Source organism: Cydia strobilella, chromosome 4 (genome assembly GCF_947568885.1).
Source record: "Cydia strobilella chromosome 4, ilCydStro3.1, whole genome shotgun sequence".
Lineage (NCBI taxonomy): Eukaryota > Metazoa > Arthropoda > Insecta > Lepidoptera > Tortricidae > Cydia > Cydia strobilella.
Window position 1 is genome coordinate 616,620 of NC_086044.1, and position 18,908 is coordinate 635,527.

General features: G+C 39.1%; 2 protein-coding genes and 1 non-coding gene across 3 annotated transcripts in view; 1 reads left to right on the forward strand and 2 right to left on the reverse strand.

The window, feature by feature from the left end:
- Positions 1 to 18,908, forward strand: part of LOC134740887 (integrin beta pat-3-like) — a 394,139-nt gene that overhangs the window by 105,437 nt on the left and 269,794 nt on the right. The gene's annotated exons all lie outside the window — the stretch shown is intronic.
- LOC134740513 (neuroligin-1-like) overlaps positions 1 to 18,908 on the reverse strand; it is a 314,697-nt gene that overhangs the window by 58,214 nt on the left and 237,575 nt on the right. The window contains exons 2-5 of the mRNA XM_063673019.1: positions 11,906 to 12,023; positions 4,763 to 4,955; positions 2,168 to 2,286; positions 325 to 477 (exon numbers count right to left, since the gene is read on the reverse strand). Coding sequence (XP_063529089.1) covers positions 325 to 477; positions 2,168 to 2,286; positions 4,763 to 4,955; positions 11,906 to 12,002 — 562 coding nt within the window. The 5' untranslated portion in view covers positions 12,003 to 12,023. The remainder of the gene's footprint in view (positions 1 to 324; positions 478 to 2,167; positions 2,287 to 4,762; positions 4,956 to 11,905; positions 12,024 to 18,908) is intronic.
- Positions 14,275 to 14,345, reverse strand: Trnaq-uug (transfer RNA glutamine (anticodon UUG)). Its single transcript has one exon. It is a non-coding gene; the product is annotated as a tRNA-Gln (tRNA).

The following is an 18,908-nucleotide window of genomic DNA, read 5'->3' on the forward strand; positions in this document are numbered from 1 at the left end:
CTATGCCATACGATTAAATAACTTAGAAGCATTTTAAAGTTCCTTGACCTTTACATATTAGGTATGAGAGTCACAATACAGGGTATTTTTTTTATCATATTGCTCAATATATTTCACAAATGCCACCTATTTCTTGTGATCTCAAATCTTTGGATCTCTGGTCTATTAGTAAATAGGTTGTTAGGTCTTAAGCATTGTTTAGCGATGACACCTAGTGACTTCCACTATTGAAAATCTTTTTGTAAATTAATTTTGTTTTTTATATGAATGTATGCAATACGTGTTTTTGAATAAATTAGTTATGTTTATGTTTTTGACAGTTACCTAATAGCCCTATCCTATAGTTGACAGTGACGACGAGTAGATGCGCCCGCGCGGCCAGCACAGACCCGTCCAGCGTGTTGGGCGAGCCCCACTCGTGGGACGGGGCTCCAACCCACACCACCACAGCGTATGGCGCCTCCACGCCACGCGCACCTGAAAAATATTATGGGTTAAACAAGAAAAAAACTACCGCCTCAATAATCTAATACACCAATTGCAACAGTGCAGCGTTGCTGCTAAAATGTAAATTACGCAGGACATCGAGATTGAAATTGACAATTACTGAGAGCAATGCAGGAGGCAGCAATTGCTGCAAAATACATTGCTGCGAAAACAGATAACTAGTAATCCTATTAAAGCCATATGTATTTATTTTGACAATGCAATGCTGCACTGCCATTTTGTCACTATTTGGTATTTATAAAAAGACTGAAATACTACGTGCTCACGACTTGAAAATAAATCATTGTTTTATCAAGTACAAACTTTTCTAGCTCCCGCAGCTTTGTCTTAAGAATATTGCATTTAACAGTATAAAAACCCGACTTTTCAAGTCACAACGTATGACTGTACTTAGTACGTATCAAGTTCGTCAGTAATAAAACCTCCAAGTTTGCAGAAAAACTTCTTGAGCGCGATAAATGCAAGTTTCAAAGAACATAAAATGGGATTCATCTTTCCCCTTTATTTTGCACTGAAGTCATCATTCTTTAACTTAGAAGAAAATTATGCTAATGTTAAGCACTGGGTTTGTATCAAATTATACTCTGTGTTAAATTATTCAGGTACATAATGATTTTCCTAAAAGGTCTTCTTAGGCTTTTATCTTTCGCCTATCTAGTAATCACTGAGTGAATAGTACCTATTTAATAAAATAGAGTACCTACCTAAGTGATCAATGATGCTACTGGTACAAACTATATGTAGGTCCAATTTAGATATATGTAAGAAAATATTGGAAAATAATGTAGTACGTAGTTTTAGATGGGAAATTAGTAGGTAATCGTATCGGTGCAAATATTTCTTGGGGTTACCGTTAGGTACTTATACCGTTAACTCAGCAACGTAAAAGTTGGCCTCCGACAGGAGACATTCTCCTGTCTGACCTAGAAAAGTGGCGTTGTCACTATGCCACTTTTCTAGGTACTAAATACACTATCCAGCAATATCCAGGGCCTTCAATAGGAAGCCCACCTGCTAGGTGGATCAATTATGTTCTTTTCACGAGATTCTTTTTTTCTTAAAATAGACATAGACACATGTTGAATTTTATAACTTAATCTAGTTAAATAGATAGAAAATGAGCACTTTATCACAATAAATTGGAAACTTTAAAAATATGTAGCAATAATAAAAAAATACAATACTACAAGATTTAGAAAAAAAAAACATTTTTTAACTATTTTTTTTATAAAAAAAAATTGTATTGCAACAATATATGTACATAAACGCAACATTTTACCGATTAAATCTTTTCCTTATTTTCCATACATCGAAACGGCTTCTAAGCAAAATGACACAGTGATGTCACGAGTCACGCCATTTTGTTAGAGCATTTCGTCAGTTAAGTGCGGGTGCTAGACTTTGACCATCATTTATGACTTTTGTATTGCTTTAAGACAATGGGTTTCATACACATTTGATCCTCAAAACAAACCTGATCGACTGATACCTACCATTAAAAAAAAATATGTCAACTACCCAATTGCCAAGAAAACGGAGTCTGTAGGTTTGTCTCCCCTATGACATAAGGTTCGGCCATTTCCACCTCCAAATTCCATCCTACTGCATTGCTTACCTAGTATAAACAATTTTTTTTTATAGGGATGGTTAAACTACTTACCGCTACCGGGCACATAGATGTTGAGGTACAGGCAGTCTTCGCTCTGGTTGGCAATCAGCGGCAGTGTGGCCTTTAGCTCGTTGTATGTACCTAGCGGCATCTTTGTTAATGCTGCGGTCCTGATAACAGAGAATGTCTGTTTTACTACGAAGACCACTGTAACTCCACTATAACTTGGATCTTTTTAAATCGAGAGTGAATAGACATCTTTTAGGTAAGCATAATCCATCCTAGACTGCATCGGCACTTACCAGGTGAGATTGCGGTCAGATGCTTGCCTTTTTGTGATAAAAAAAAGACGAAGAATGGGCTTTGGAGCATTAATGTCCTAGAATGTCCACCAAGGAAGGAAAGGAAGGACAAGGAAGCGCTCTGTATTGCGGCCTTTGACAAAGTGGCCACTTCGTAAACGTTTCTGCAAGAATGTTAACTATCTAGGACAACGCTGCGGTTAAATGTTATTGCAATTAGAATGGATTGTTGGGAGTCAATCACACACTGTAGCAATTGATGAAGGAGTTCTAATGTTGTTTCAGAAAATCTGGCTTAAGTAAGTGGCAGTGGACGGGATATAGCTCTCTAACTAAATGATCGGTCAATATATTAGCCTATTGTAAATTTTCTGTCATTTACCTGATCATCTTTATACATGATCTTTTTACAAAAAGATCAATAGGCAAAAAGATTTAAATAAAAATACAATATATATAGTTTTCTGTTTATTTATGTTGTGTTACCTACGTGTTTCTTCTGTTTTTGCCACGAATAAACTCTATCTATATATCTATCCTGTTAGTAGCCGTTGGTACTATGTATCATTTTAACATCATGTTTGACACGGTAAACAATAAACTAATTCTTATTTTTATTCTTATTCTTCCTCAGCAACTCGACTAAGGACTGTCTCAAAAAAAACATGTCGTATTCTAAATAAATATTGAAGTCTCCAGTAACTTACGCCTAATTTGCTTGACAAAAGAAACCCTCTAATAAGCTAGTTCATATTCCAAGAAAACGATCTTCAAACAAATAAGTTCCGTCTGTTTCTATTAGACTATTAAGAACTCCTAAGAACCATTCGTGCCTATTAAATTCAACGTCTTTTGAAGTATATTAGAACTACCGTTATGAAGTTTGTTAAGAACTTTTAACAGGGTGGCCGATTCTCCTGTAACAATGTGATATGGTTTTCAACTTTGATACGAGTTTTATAATCATGTATTTAACAAAGATATAGTATCTTTTTTTTACGTTAACTAGAAGTTTGATTTTTTCGCAGCATCAAGGGACTATAGACTCAGGTCTATGGTTTTAATTTCAACTCGATACCTCTACGCGTTCCCGAGATAAAGGGTTTTGAGAGACAGACGGACGGACGGAAGGGCGGACAGACGGACGGATAGATGGACGGACGGACGGACCGACGGACAGACGGACTGACGGACAACAAAGTGATCCTATAAGCATTGTTTTTTTCCTTTTGAGGTACGGAACCCTAAAAACATGTAAACCATATCAATTTTTAATACAGAAAAGGCCTCAGGGCAAAGCATGTTGCGGGCCATGCGTCGCGAAAGTTGCCATGATTTAATATGTCCTTGTAACTTTGGGATAGCCTATTCATGGGTATTTCCGTGGTTTTTCCTAATTTATTGGCCGGTTGGGATAAATGTGGGGAACTTAGTGGGATTGCTTTTTGTGTTTACAAGCGTAGCGTTATCGCTTATAACATTTCTTCTGTACTGTAAAAAGTAATTCGAAAAAAGGGAGTTTTGAGTAGGAAGGTAGATTCATATATAACCTGCCTACTTTAATGATAGCATTTTATACCCTCGGAACATGGCGATGGGCTTCAGATGGGACGATGATGATGATGATGCGAGGGAGCGGGGTTTTACAACAAGCGAAGTGTGTGACTTTCTGAGTGACAGAAGTGACTGGCAGGCCAATTCGAACAATGCATAAACATAGTATATACAAGTAGTTATAGATGCGCTACCGAGCGACCAGGGGTTTGGCTGATTTTAGTGTCACGCGGACCGTCCGTGCGGATCGCTCCGCACCGCCAAATTGTATGAGAAAGCTGTCCGCGCGAACTACTCTAAAACACTCCCTGAACTTAATACATATTGGTCCGGTGCGGAGCAATCCGCACGGACGGTCCGCTTGACACTAAAATCAGCCTTAGAGAAAGAATATTCATATAAAATTTGGGCAGCATAGGATTTTTTCTCTTTCACTCTTATAAATTTCGGTATTTTACCATCGCCTCCTATCTATGATGCCACCCGGTCGGTGATAAGGACAAAGCATGGCACTATTTGCTCTTTACTCTTATAGGAATCGCAATAAGACTATCTTTCTCTATCAAAGAGTGGCAGGCCCTTGGAACAATGAGATACGTCATTTACTAGGTCTAGAAACGATATGGATTAGATATGTCAGTGTCAAAAATGACATTTTTGTTTGAAGAAACGTATCTAATCCATATTGTTTCTAGAACTAGTAAATGACGTATCTCATTGTTCGAATTGGCCTGTGGGTGAATTACAATGTAAAATACCAAATAAGTGACCGAGGGAATGACTGCCGTACTTGTTGGATATGTCGGGGGCGCGCTGCGGGCAGACGGGCGCGAAGGCGTCGGCGAGCCGGGTGCCGGGCCAGGCGGGCGCCGGCGGCGGGGGCGCCATCCGTACTGGCGCCCCCGCGTATGGCACCCCTCGGAACACCTCCACGGGCTCCAGGCGCCGGGACGCGGGTTCTACGATGATGCCGCGGATGGCGCCTGGAACAAAGGTAATATTCAACACTTTTATATAAAAACTTACAAAATGGCGGATACGGTCGAACGATTATCAACGGCTTCGTAAATTTTAAAGATGTACTTATTTAAAGAAAACTTTATTTTCACGTCTAATGACCACGACATTAATTTCAAGATGACATGTAGGTGATGTAGGTCAATGTAGGTACTGAAACAGGACCACTCGGACGACTACCTTTTACATCATAGGTTACAACGGTACCTAATACTAATACACGTGTAATTTTCATTTCAACTTTTTCTATAATCATATCATGTGTGTGTTTAGGGCAATTTTATTGCAACTATGGAGCAAATATTTACAAATACTCTAAAAATACTAGTGAGCTTGTCAGACTACTATTTTTTGTGACATAGAAGTAGAATAATAAACTCTACCGTATACATTTCAGTTCCTTCACACCGCTGTCCGCAAACTTCCTGAATCTATTTACATATATTTCCCAAAGTATAAGAGCCGCCTACAACGTTCTCATGCATAAAACTTTGCGAAATTAATTCTAATGTACGGGCGAGCTATCACTTAAGAGCGATTAAAACGGGTAACTTCTTATTCAATTTTTCATATGAATCGGCCGTTTTCATTGTTATTAAGTATATTGATAATCCTTTTCTCCCAAGGATTATCAATTTTAGACTCCGTATATACACCTCATGGTAATGGCAAATCAGTGATCTACTCGTATGACTTGTAAAATACTACGCTACGAGTCGTACCACTTAATTGTATCCTAAAATATTGCCTATTCATATTGCGTTTTCTAAAAATATATTTATTGATGATTATAAATTTTATAATTAGTAAACGGAGTAGCATATATAAACATAATTAATAAAAAGAGAAGTCACGCTCTCATCATCTCATATCTACTAAACTATAGAAGTTGCTACGAACAGTCTCGTATTTAAATAAGTAAAGTTCTTGCCACAATTCATAATATCAAAGACCGCGAAAGAGGCAGGCGACAAATGAAAACGTGACCACGTCCATAGCAGCCGCTAGCGGCCACTTAAATATACCAAAACGCTAGTTAAACGAACTTAAACATATGAAAAGCTATGTTCCTGAGATACGGTAGGTGTTATCATCATCATCATCATCATCATGTCAGCCGATAGACGTCCACTGCTGGACATAGGCCTCCCCCAAGGCTCGCCACTCCGACCAATCCTGTGCCGCTCGCAACCACCGAATTCCCGCGACCTTTACCAGGTCGTCGCTCCATCTCGTTGGAGGCCTACCGACAGGTAGGTAGGTGTTATATCGAGCAACATTACAAAAACAAATAGTTTATGCAATCAGGTATTATATCTGAATTCAATACTTGTAATGACACTTGACATCATTCCGATTTTGGTCGCACTTTTGATATCTAATAGACAATCTTGTACATTATAGACAATGTAGATCTGTATGATTACGAGTAATACAAGTTTACAAGAGGTCCAATATGCTGGAAAACTGCAACGCGTTACTGATTCTAACACCGGAAGACGTGTATCCTGGGGTTTGGGGTTCACCAGTGATTGGATTATAGGTACTACACCATGATACAGGTCACGTTAGTATAAAATTGCACGTTCAGCATCAAGTGTTATATTAACACCCTGTTCTTGCTTCTCGAGTTCATTGGTACACTGGTGACCGAGCATCGCCTTGCGTGCTGTATCTAAAAGTAGATGATCTATGTGTTCTCCTAACTAATGGTCATTAAAATAAACTCGCAGTTACCCTAAACCTTATCTTTACTGCGACGTAGCCCTGAAATGGTGAAAACACACCCATAAGGGTTAAAATAACCCAACGAAACGGAGCTTAAATTAAATTACTCAGATACACGTTCTCTTCCAAATATAATCACTCCAAGATATCTCGCTTCAAAGTTAACAATTAATGCCGAAATGGTATTTTAAATTAGTCGCCTTTAAAATAAACCCGGATTTCCTGAAATAATTAGGGCGAGGATCGAGGAAATCTCGGGATATGTGATTTTGTAAATGGTTTTATAATATTAAGGTAGCTACGTATTTAGGGCGTTCGCTAGCTGGCATGAGCAACGCTAATTGGCACATTTGGCACCCGCGTGCGTGCGCCCGCTCCGTGCACCTGCGCCTGCGCCAGCGAGCGGAGGTCCAAAGATACACACGAACCTATTCGTCGCCATATAAAGATTATTATCATAACAAGTCATTTCCAATTACATATTACATTAACTCCATTAAATCCTTACATACTACAGACTATACCCTAACACAAAAAAACCCTATTGTTGCCCGAGGCATTGTTCCCAAGACACTGGCCGCATTCCCTCTTTGCAGGGCTAAGCTTAGTCTTCCCTGCCCGGAGGTCGCCAGACACACCATGCAATAAGTTTCTGTAAAATTTCTTTCACTACTTTTTTGGTGTCTGACGACCAAGGCCCAAATGTCTCAACCGCCAGTGCCACAAATATAGGTACATAATCGTTTTTCAAAAACGCGTATTTGCGGCACTTGGCCACAGAAGTAATATGACTGACGGTTCGGGCGTCGTCTGCGGCTGTACCTGGCTTTCTGGCAAAACGCTGTAGGGGCCAGCGTATTGACATACGTCATGATAAAAAAGATAAGGATAGTTTATTCAAGTAGGCATATTACAACGCGCTTATGAACGTCAAATAAAGCTACGCCGGCTCTAACACTACACCTCTGCCCCGAGAAGATTTAAATCCTCCCTCAATTGGAGGAGGTTATCCCAATATGGGACCGGCAAGAAACTAGGCGGGGCACATCTTTTTAAAACATTACATCTTATAATTAACATGCATTACGAGTAAATAAGAAAATACAAACATGAACCCTGAAAACAATACACTCCTTTTTTTGGCAGTTGTGTAAAAATACAATTTAAATTACTATTTATAGAATTCATGCAATTACGTACAGTAGGTACTTTTCTATATAGAAATTTGATTTAAAAATCATACAAATACTTTTTCAAAAAACATCAAATTCTTAAAAATTAAAAGAAAAAAAGAAAAAATAATAATAATAAAAGAAATGAGAATATCTAATCGAAGTTACGCTCTCATTTTAAAATGACTCTGAAATAACATGAATTTTGACATAAACATTCAAGTAACATGATATTTTTCTATGTCTGGTATTATTTTTCGTTGCTAGAAATGATAATACAAAAAAAAAACGAGTAGAACTCATCAATAATGTTGGATTTCAATACCGGTATTAAACTATCGCGAGACATATTTCAAAAAATATCTATTTAGATCGCTACGGTCTCATGTAACATGTCGCCATGATCTAAATATTTTCAATACCGGTATTGAGATTGTCCGATATTGGATGGTGACTACTAGGCCATCCAATATCGTCGGATATTATGTACCAAGTCGTGTGACTACACGACTACATAAAATAACACACACTCAAATATTTAATCAAATTATTTGATTTGTTCCTGCCCTTTAGGGGAAGCATAATCAGTTCGACCCCGGGACAAAGCGACGTCATTTGCCGTCGAGATCTCAGGATTTCGCTCCATGATTGGATTGTTGGGCTTAAGAGGAAAGTGGACTACCGCTTACCTACACAAACGTAGTCCCCATTTTCCTCTCAGAATATTAAGATTATAGAAAATAATTTTACGCAATTTGATGTATCTTTAACAGGAAAATGGATGATTGCTTCTCCATACAAGCAAAGCTACTCGTAATTTTTTTCTCTCTGTTATCTATACCGCTTGTTTTTCAATTTTTTTATTATTCACCGATCGGGTTAGGAACACGGGACTGCGCTCCATAACTGGTATCGTAGAAGGCCGCTAAGTTTAATTGGGATTGGGCGGGACATGTCTACCGTATGCACCCGTATCGGTGGGCCAAACTGGCTACCGAATGGACACCGCAGACTAGCCTGGGCAGAGGAAGACCAAAAAAAACATGGCGGGAACATGCACCAGACTGTGATGAGTGGAGGAAGAAAGGGGAGGCCTTTGCCCAGCAGTGGGACACAATATATTAGATTGGATCTTTTTATTTCAGGATAAAAATTACACTATAAATTTGCATCAATGTCAAAATTATGCTTATCCTCTTATCATGATCGTCAAACATTACATAAATACTAAAATTGATGTCAAACTAAGCAATTTAGAATCATCATTAAAATGTTAAACAAAAATAAAATATCGCAAAAGAAGTAAAATATAAATTAATTTTTAACAAGCAGAAACGTCTGCGGTCGATGCTATTAAGCTTAGAATAAATTTAAAAGTGGAAAAATTACTGCCTTGGGTGAGACTTGAACTCACAGACTTGCTAGGGTCCCCTAGACCCATATAGTGGGAAGATTTGCTGACTATGGATGAGGTCTTGGTTGCTCAGTTGGCAGAGCACTGGAGTATCGATCCAGAGGCCGTGAGTTCAAGTCTCACCCAAGGCAGTAATTTTTCCACTTTTAAATTTATTCTAAGTAAAATATAAGTTTTAAAATATAATATATTTATAAATAAAATTTGGTTACAAATTCAATTCCATGAACTCATATAATAAATATATATAGATAGTGGAATATAGGCTATTTGATATATATATAAATATATTAAATAGCCTATATTCATCTTTACGCGATTAAGTCCCGTTCTCATAATTTATAAATTCTATAACATTTATTTTCAGAAGAAAATGAGAACTACGTTTGTATGGTAAAGCGGTCGCCAAATTTCCTCTAAAAGCTACCTGTGTCAGAATATAAATACATGCGACCTAAACGCAATTTAAATATTAATGATTGAATTACTTTATGGATTTCGCTTGAGGCTAGTATTATTTTAATGAATGCGTAGTTTCAACCCTCTATTAGTAAAATTTGTATAAATATAAAAGGTGCTCTTTTTGTCCAAAACGGGCAGGTGCTTATTTTTATTTGGGTATATTTGACTGAAAGAATTAGGTTTTAATGTGCCTTTATGGATCCAAAAATGAAATAAGATTTTAACTGCCTCGTAGCTTTTTTTTTTTTTTTTTATTTTTTTTTATTTTTTTTTTTTTTTGACGCAGGGGTAAATGCATTTACGCATCTCGCCCCCCGGGCAATGGGGAAGCCCATTGGGGGGTGGTATGTGGGGCTCGCTCCTCCCAAGGCTCCCTCTGTTAGTCAGAGAGAGAGGAGGAGAATACCCACTAAAATCCCCTGCGGCGTTTCCGTCACCTGCCGTTGACGGAAACGCCGCGGGAGGCGCCATGTGATCGCTAGCATTCTAACCACGACGCCTCCCCAAACTGCCTCGTAGCCTAGTTGGTAGTGGCCTTGCAGAAGCTGGTGGTCCCGGGTTCGAATCTAGGTAAGGGCATGATTAATAAATGTATTTGTGTGTTTATCACGATTTTTTGTCCGTAAGTTATGGATGTTATATACGTATGTATATGTATATAGAAGTATCTATTCATCTATATAAGTAAGATATCGTCGCCTAGTACCCACAGTATATATATGTGCCATTCTCAATCAAAAGGGTACTTATTGTCGGTTGTCAATAAGGCGCTATTTCCATATAGCTTTAATTTGAAATCAACCTTATCGACAAGCGACAATGTGGTACCTTTTTGTTGAAAACGTCACATATGTACAAGCTTTGCTTAGTTTGGGGCTAGTTCGATCTGTGTAAGATTGTCCCTAATTATTAAATGTTATTGTCACAGGAAAGATAACTATGAAAAAAGCTTTTGACCCCTTTGTTTACTATGTAAAATTAAACATCAAAATTAAATAGGTTTCAAGGCATAAGGGTTAAACAAATTTTACCAGCGAGTGAAACACAAAGTTTTCACCACACCAACCCGAATATAATACTAACTGTAAAATATTTATCAAACGAAATCAAACCAAATCAATTCAAAATTAGTGTTATTAAATATTTATAAGGAAATATGGACACAACTCAACATTTGCATTTGATTACTTTGCCCCACATGTGGATAAAATGCAAATTTCTTATCAGTTAATCGATCAAGAGAAATTTTACCAGCTGGTGTGATGAAACATATTATTATATTTTTTTACTAGTGCGTAAGTACATATTTAAACTCACTTAATCCACTACTAACCTTTATTTATAAGCGGAACATAACTACATAATTAAATTGCCAGTTAACTCCATTATAAACTACGAAACTAACTATGAAAACCTATCTAACTACGGTAACAGTTTATTAATATGCTATTAAGTCCCTTGTCGAAACCTAATGAAAGGCCGCATACCTAAATTTTATAATGCCTTTATAATGTCATATATTTATTTACAGCTTATTTTCCACCAGTTCCATGCTCCATGTGCCGGTATATGTGGGGCAGTATGCTATACTTGCGTCATGGTTCTGTGCATCGGATGGAGCTTCGTGAGTGTGGACGATGCGCGAGCTGTAGCGAGGCCCCGCCGCGGCCAGGGACGCCAGCATCAGCGTCGCCCGAGCTCCATCCGCCAGGCGTCACATATGCTATTCCTGCGTGAGTGTGCACGATGCGCGAGCTGTAGCGAGGCCCCGCCGCGACCAGGGACGCCAGCACCAGCGTCGCCCACCAGTTCCATGCTCCATGCGCCGCAAATGCTTTACCTGCGTGAGTGTGCACGATGCGCGAGCTGTAGCGAGGCTCCGCCGCGACCAGGGACGCCAGCACCAGCGTCGCCCACCAGTTCCATGCTCCATGCGCCGCAAATGCTGTACCTGCGTGAGTGTGCACGATGCGCGAGCTGTAGCGAGGCCCCGCCGCGACCAGGGACGCCAGTACCAGCGTCGCCCACCAGCTCCATGTTCCATGCGTCGCAAATGCTATACCTGCGTGAGTGTGCACGATGCGCGAGCTATAGCGTGGCCCCGCCGCGGCCAATGTTCCATGCGTCGCAATTGCTATACCTGCGTGAGTGTGCACGATGCGCGAGCTGTAGCGAGGCCCTGCCGCGACCAGGGACGCCAGCACCAGCGTCGCCCACCAGCTCCATGCGCACTCCATGCGCCATCACGCGATGCTGGCCTGTGAACAAAAAAAACATATTTAAGAAAAATCAACCTGGATTATCATTATAGTGTATGAATGGTTTTTTTTTGTCCCGTCAGCCAGGCAATAGTTACATAGTCTGTTAGAAGAACTGGCAAACCAAATAAGAGTGACCCAGGTAACCATAGCAACGAGTGATAAGAAAAAGTCGCTTTACTTGTTTGATAAGTTATTTATTTATCGTATGACATATGTACATAATGTCACTGGATTACATAAAAAAAGGAAAACTTATATTTCGCCCTTCCCAGGAACGCGACTGCTTCTTCTGACAGGTTCTTAAAATCGTCTACATGGCCTGTGTATCTAGTAAGAGGGCATTCCAGAATGATGTTATTGATGGTCTGATCCGGGTGCCCGCAGTTACAGGAAGGAGAGGAGCTCCAGCCCCATTTGTACCAGTGGCGGCCGCAGTTGCCAACTCCATCCTGTTCTTAGGCGGTTAAGAGCAGACCACAACCGGCAGGGTTCGTTGAAGCCTGCTGGGGGCACACGCAGGGGTAGAGCAGAGAAGGGGTTTGCTTGGTCTCTGAGGGCTTCCCATTCTGCGGTCCGTGCCTCCTTCAGGGTATGTTACTAATACTAACTGTAGACTAATTGTTATGTTATAGTTAATTTAATTTGTTTATTTTAGCACTAAAATAAGCTTGGTGGACCAAAATACAAAAAGAGATGAACCAGGACAGCCTAACTACGCAGACAACCCACTCTGGCGCAAACGTACAGTCGTACAAGGAGACCCGACCCTAGATGAGCTGGGAAGAGGGCTGGCCAAAGAAGAAGAGAGCACTAAAATAAGCTTAATTCATTCATTGAACTAAAATTTACTCAAATTGGTACTGTAACCGAAGTCAAAATATCTAATTTTCAGTCTTTTACCATATACTTACAGATATAGCTAAAAATATTTATTTTATTCTGATATGAGTAGATAATAAAACAAATATTCCAAAACTGTTCATTCAAATCACCCTCAAACACAATTTGTTAAAAGGCGCCATTTTATTTCGACACCGACATTTATTCGCAAAAACTAAACTCACAAATTATCACGTCCAAAGCACTCATCTATCACGGATAGCTGGAGCCAAACGAAACGATGAATAAGTAAAATGGTTGAAAATATCATGTTCAATATATTTTGTAGAAATATTGAACAGAGTACATAATGTTATGCCTCGATACTTTTATATTCAATTAGTGTTGAGCTTTATATGGATTTTTAAACTGTTATATGTACGATTCCCACCGACCGGCTGGAGTCGGGCCGCGCCTGAGTGCATTTCAATGTCTCGTCCGCGTCCGCGAGCAGCCGACCGGCTCGCGGCCGTACAAATGTGAAATGCGCGCCGACTCCGCCCGTTCGGTAGGAATTCTACAATAACGGCTGTTTTTGTATTCTTTATATAAAACACTGATACCATACTAATAGTTAGACTCATTTACTAATCAATTATTCTGCTTGTGTATCAACTTTTATGTGACTACACAACAATTTCACGAATTGGGGCAATTGAACAGTTTAGTTTTCGAAAGACAAGGTGTAGTCAATTACACACACACACACACACATACAGGTACTGGTTTAAAGAGTACAATGTGTTCTTATAATAATCCTTTTTAGGGTTCCGTACCCAAAGGGTAAAAACGGGACCCTATTACTAAGACTCTGCTATCCGTCTGTCCGTCCGTCTGTCCGTCCGTCTGTCCGTCCGTCTGTCCGTCCGTCTGTCTGTCACCAGGCTGTATCTCATGAACAAATACTAAAAACAGAATAATATAAATATTTAAATGGGGCTCCCATACAACAAACGTGATTTTTTTTGCTGTTTTTACGTAATGGTACGGAACCCTTCGTGCGCGAGTCTGACTCGCACTTGGCCGGTTTTTTCATTCAATAATCCAGCGAATTACGTCGGCACCCAAAACTTATCGTTTCGACTACAAAATGCGCTGCAAAACTAAGAAGATTTACAAGCATTGAAAAGACTGCATTTTCGGCTGTTTCGACATACTTAAAGATATTTTAGCGCAGTATACATTATAAAGGCTTATGAACATTGTAGTGCAAAAACTTTACGCTCTTTTGATGTAGAGAAAGATGGGCAGAGAACAGGAGGAAATAAGCTCACTAATTAGCTTGCTTTCTGTGTTTCTATTATGGGAAATGATTCTCACAAATGGAGCTAATTATGCCTAGAAATAAATTAAAAGTGGAAAAATTCACTGTCTTGGGTGGGATTTGAACCCACGACCATTGGATCAAGTACAGAGCTCTACCATCTGAGCCACCAAGACCGTACACAATGCAGCGAATATTTCCACCATATATTAGCCATTAGTGAGGCTCTAATAATATCTAATAGCATCGTTTGCAGACGTTTCTGCGTGATACAAAATTAATGAAGCTAATTATGTCTTAATGATAAGGAATATGCACTTTACTTCGTATTGAATAACTAAGATATGTACCTATAAATTATGTATATCTACGTATCTATCAGGGATAACAGGCCACTGAGCACAGGCCTCCGACTTTCCCCATCGATTGCCACAGATTGTGGTGCTTTGCAGACCATTCACTAATAGAAAAAAAAATAGGCATATAACATATGTTTTTTTCTTTATTTATTTATTGAGGCAGCAGTACATAACAGGCATAATGTGTCCCACTGAAGGAGGCGTGGCGCGCCATTGCATTATGAACGTAAGATCCTACATCCGATATCGGATTCGATAGTGTGAAAACGCTCTTATGAGGTCGTACGTACACCTTTTAGACAGTCGTGCGAAGCACCAATAAGTTTTTGGCAAAAATTTCATTTTTGGTACAAGCTTTAATCGCTGACTGTACTTTTTTTCCACAGGCAACTATTACTCATCGAGACAATTCTAAAAACCCCAAACACAATTAGGTTGCGCTGTTTTATCACAGAGTTCCTATGACCACCTCCTGTCTTCATCATCAGATCAGCTCAATGGTACCATAATATTGCATTGTCACCCGACTTACATGCGTATGCAAATTTTCAGCTTCATCAGAAACCGGGAAGATGGTTAAATTAGTTACCTTAGATTCCATTACATAGTTACATACAGCTCACCTAATAAAAGCGTATTAAAAATGAGCACTAATTCTGCGCGTCGAAAAACTGTTCGCATCGCAATGAGGGCTAACGCGTATGAATTCGCCGCTAGGGGCGCTAGTGTAGATGGTGGTCTTTTCCATAGTTCGAAATGTCAAATGTCACTTGTCACTTCAATGACTGACAGCTGTTCTTTAGTCTTTTGGACCACCATCAACAGAGGCGCCAACTGGTGAGCAAAAAAACGATAGCCCTCATTCGCATCAAACTTACAAAAGAAATGTACTCTCAACCCAGCCCCAAGATTCCATTTCAAAAGCAACATTTTAGCAACATAACGTTACGGGGGGTCCAAAAATCCCTTTTTGCGCCAGGAGACAAATAGTCCGCGATGTCACCCGCACGCGGGTCCGGTCCTCGAAATACTTTGTCTGAAGGGTCCATTGACTGACCCTGTTTCTTAAACGAAAATAGATGTAGGAAAGATTCTCGAAGTAATTAGTTGGTAAACTTTTGTAGCTCTCCCGACTTTTGGGATTCCCTTAGAATATCTGTAGGAGTCTTCTAGGACTCTTCTAAGTTCTTTAGGCTCCTGGTTTTATCTTTATAGAAACTAATTAAATTAAATATTGTAAAAGTCTTGAATTTTCGGTATTAGCTTTTTTCAAAACGACAAATTCAAATAAATATCAACGATTTAATTTTTTCAAAAATTTTGCTGGTACCCAATTTGACAACCGAAAACACGAGATATCGCAAAGTTATAACGTGGCTATCAAAAGGATACATCTACACTAGGAGTTCTGGTTTTTCGAGCCTTCTATTCGCGCTCGGTACGTAATTGGGCTGACAAAGGCATAAAACAAACCGACGACCAATGCGCGTCGCACAAAGGAATGGTTTAAAGTCCAGGGTACGCTAGGCATGGCAGTTCATTAAAATGTTGAGGAATTTTGAGAATTCTCGAAATGCTGGGGGTTTATGATGCCGAAATATTCCATAGTATAAATATGACTAGATAGGAAAGCAATATAAACTTTCATAATTACATAGAGAAATTAAGACATAATAAATAAATATTATAGGACATTCTTGACACAGATTGACTAAGTCCCACGGTAAGCCCAAGGAGGCTTGTGTTATGGGTACTCAAACAACGATATATTATATAATATAAATACTTAAATACATAGAAAACACCCATGACTTAGGAACAAATATTTGTGCTCATCACACAAATAAATGCCCTTACCGGGATTTGAACCCAGGACCATCGGTTGGTCGGCAGTCAAAATAAGTTTACCTACTTATATAGAAACCCTATATATCTCTAAGGATAATTTTATAAACTAAATATAGTTCTGATTTGAGTATCTTATTTATAGTTCTGCCACTTTTAAGACATATGCACGTCTAAACAATTTTAGAGTTTTATTTTTTTACGTAGGTAGATTTCTGTCTATCTTTTAATATTATTATTATAGTTTTTTTATGTAATTCGAAGTTAAGAGACCTTATACATCTCTAAGTAATTGTAATACATTAGTTTGAATTAGTAGTTGCAGTATTCTTTCTCTACTAGTAGGTATGCGTCTATCTTTACCAAAATTGTCAAATTGAACGGCATTTACCACGTTCAAAGAGACGGAGAGGAAATAATAGGTTTCCAATGCTGCCGTAACGTTCCGATTTGAGGGGTGAAAGAACGCCCCGATCGTGTCGCTGTCACCGGGGGTGGGTGCAAGAAAAAAACAGTACGAAAGTATTGGTTACAACTCTTTTCGTAGTATAACTTCAACTGCAACAAAGACTAATGTAATGTAACTGGTATAGCTTTCAAAGAAGGAAATGGGAGATGCCACTGAAAATATCTAAGATAAATTGGGTTGTTTTTGTTGTCGCATTGCTGTCATTGTAGCAACGCTGCTGCATTATCGTCCTTTCATTTTAAGGTTACATTTGGTTGGCAATCGTAACAGCATTACTCTTGGAACGTTACTGCTGCAGCGTTGACGGTGTCATTGTGAATTTCCTTTATAAATGTGTGCGTAAATGTCGTTGCCGAATTATTATTGTGGTTTGAATTTAATTCGTCATTGATATTGACAGTGACATCACCAGCGTCAGTAATACTGCAATTGTAACTCTGTTGCAGTCGGAATCTAAATATCACCTTATTTAAAGAACTCAGTTTCATGACAACTTACAGTTGTGCTTTTCTTTAAGATCTGTTTAAATTAACGCCTGGCAATATCTCGTATTTTGGGATACTGAATGAGCAAAATGGCGAGATCCTCAAAGCGATACAAAAGCAAATAACGACATTCTATCATACTGTTCCTACAGTTACTCGCTGTGATCACAAGCAAGCTCGCCACTTTACAAAACGTACGCGAACACTGCTCCAGTCGTTCCAGTCGCTTCATGAATCAGTCACTTGCTCAAGGCTCTTTATTTGCACATAATTGTCACAGATTATGGGGTCACGCTACACTGGACGTTCTTAAACCTAGACTAGACTAGTAGTCCATGATCGTCTAGCCAATGTGAACATGATCGAGACTTAGAGCTAACAATGCGGATTATACGGACATAATTTAATAGTTACAATAGAACTATCAGGAGTCCTTGGAGCGATGTCAGCTTGAAAATGTTATCGTCGATTTTGGTAATTCGTCGCACGTTTTCTAAGATGAAAATTGTGCCAGTTTAGTCTATAACGTTCTGTCTAGGTTAAGAATCTTGAAATGGTGTTTGTAATTAGAAGTTATGCAAAATTGCTTCATTGTAGCTAATTTATTAAGGATATCCTAGATTCAATAAGTAGTGTAAGTGGCACTACACCACCGATCATTGAGTATCGGCCCGATGCGAACTTAAGTTCGAATCATGCCGTATACCTTTAGGGCCGCTTATGTCCAGTAATAGGTAAACGTGTCAACTTGGACACTGTCATTTATTAGGATATTAGGCACCAACTACGGATAATAGTAGAATTAATTGTACACTAAACAGAAATCTCTTTAATATGGGTAAAACAGCCAGCCCCATGTGCAGAGCGTGGATGAAAACAGAAGAAACCACTAAACACATTTTTCTGGACTGCAAGCAGGAAGAAGTATATAGGAACACGAACAGGCAAATAAAAAAAAGCAAATAAAAAATTCATTCATTCATACCTACCTTTCGTACCTCGTGCCTACGTGCACTACCTACAGAAGGAGGCAATAAGCAACCTGAAAACCTTGCTTCGTGGAGGAGCTGGGGTGGGCAGAGTAGCGCTACCTCAAAATGGTTGTAGATTTGCGGACAATGCCCAATGTAACTAACTAACTAACATGCCCTAAAGTGAGCCGTACCTATTCGTTTGTTGATATGAAGATGCTTCTTGATTTTCTTGAAGCATCTTCATATGTAAACGAATAGAATGGGAACACAAACAGACGATTTACTTCTATTAACCAAGTCTGACCGGCCTGACAGCTTTGATCACGCAAGTTTTCAACAACACACATACCTAGTTCCTGTCAAAACTTGTTCAAAGGGACTTAAGGGGAGTTGCCAACTTTCTGCCCAATTCCGTAAACATTTACCTGTGGGATTTTCTCGTGAATTTGAAAGTTCGTCGATATTTTGAGGATTGGAAATTTACATATCGTCACTATACTTACTCAACCTCATATCATCTGCAACAATCATTTGATGGAAATGTCGCTTTTCTCTCATTCGGAATACGGGTGTTTTTGTTATCAAATGAGTGTTGCAGATACGAGGT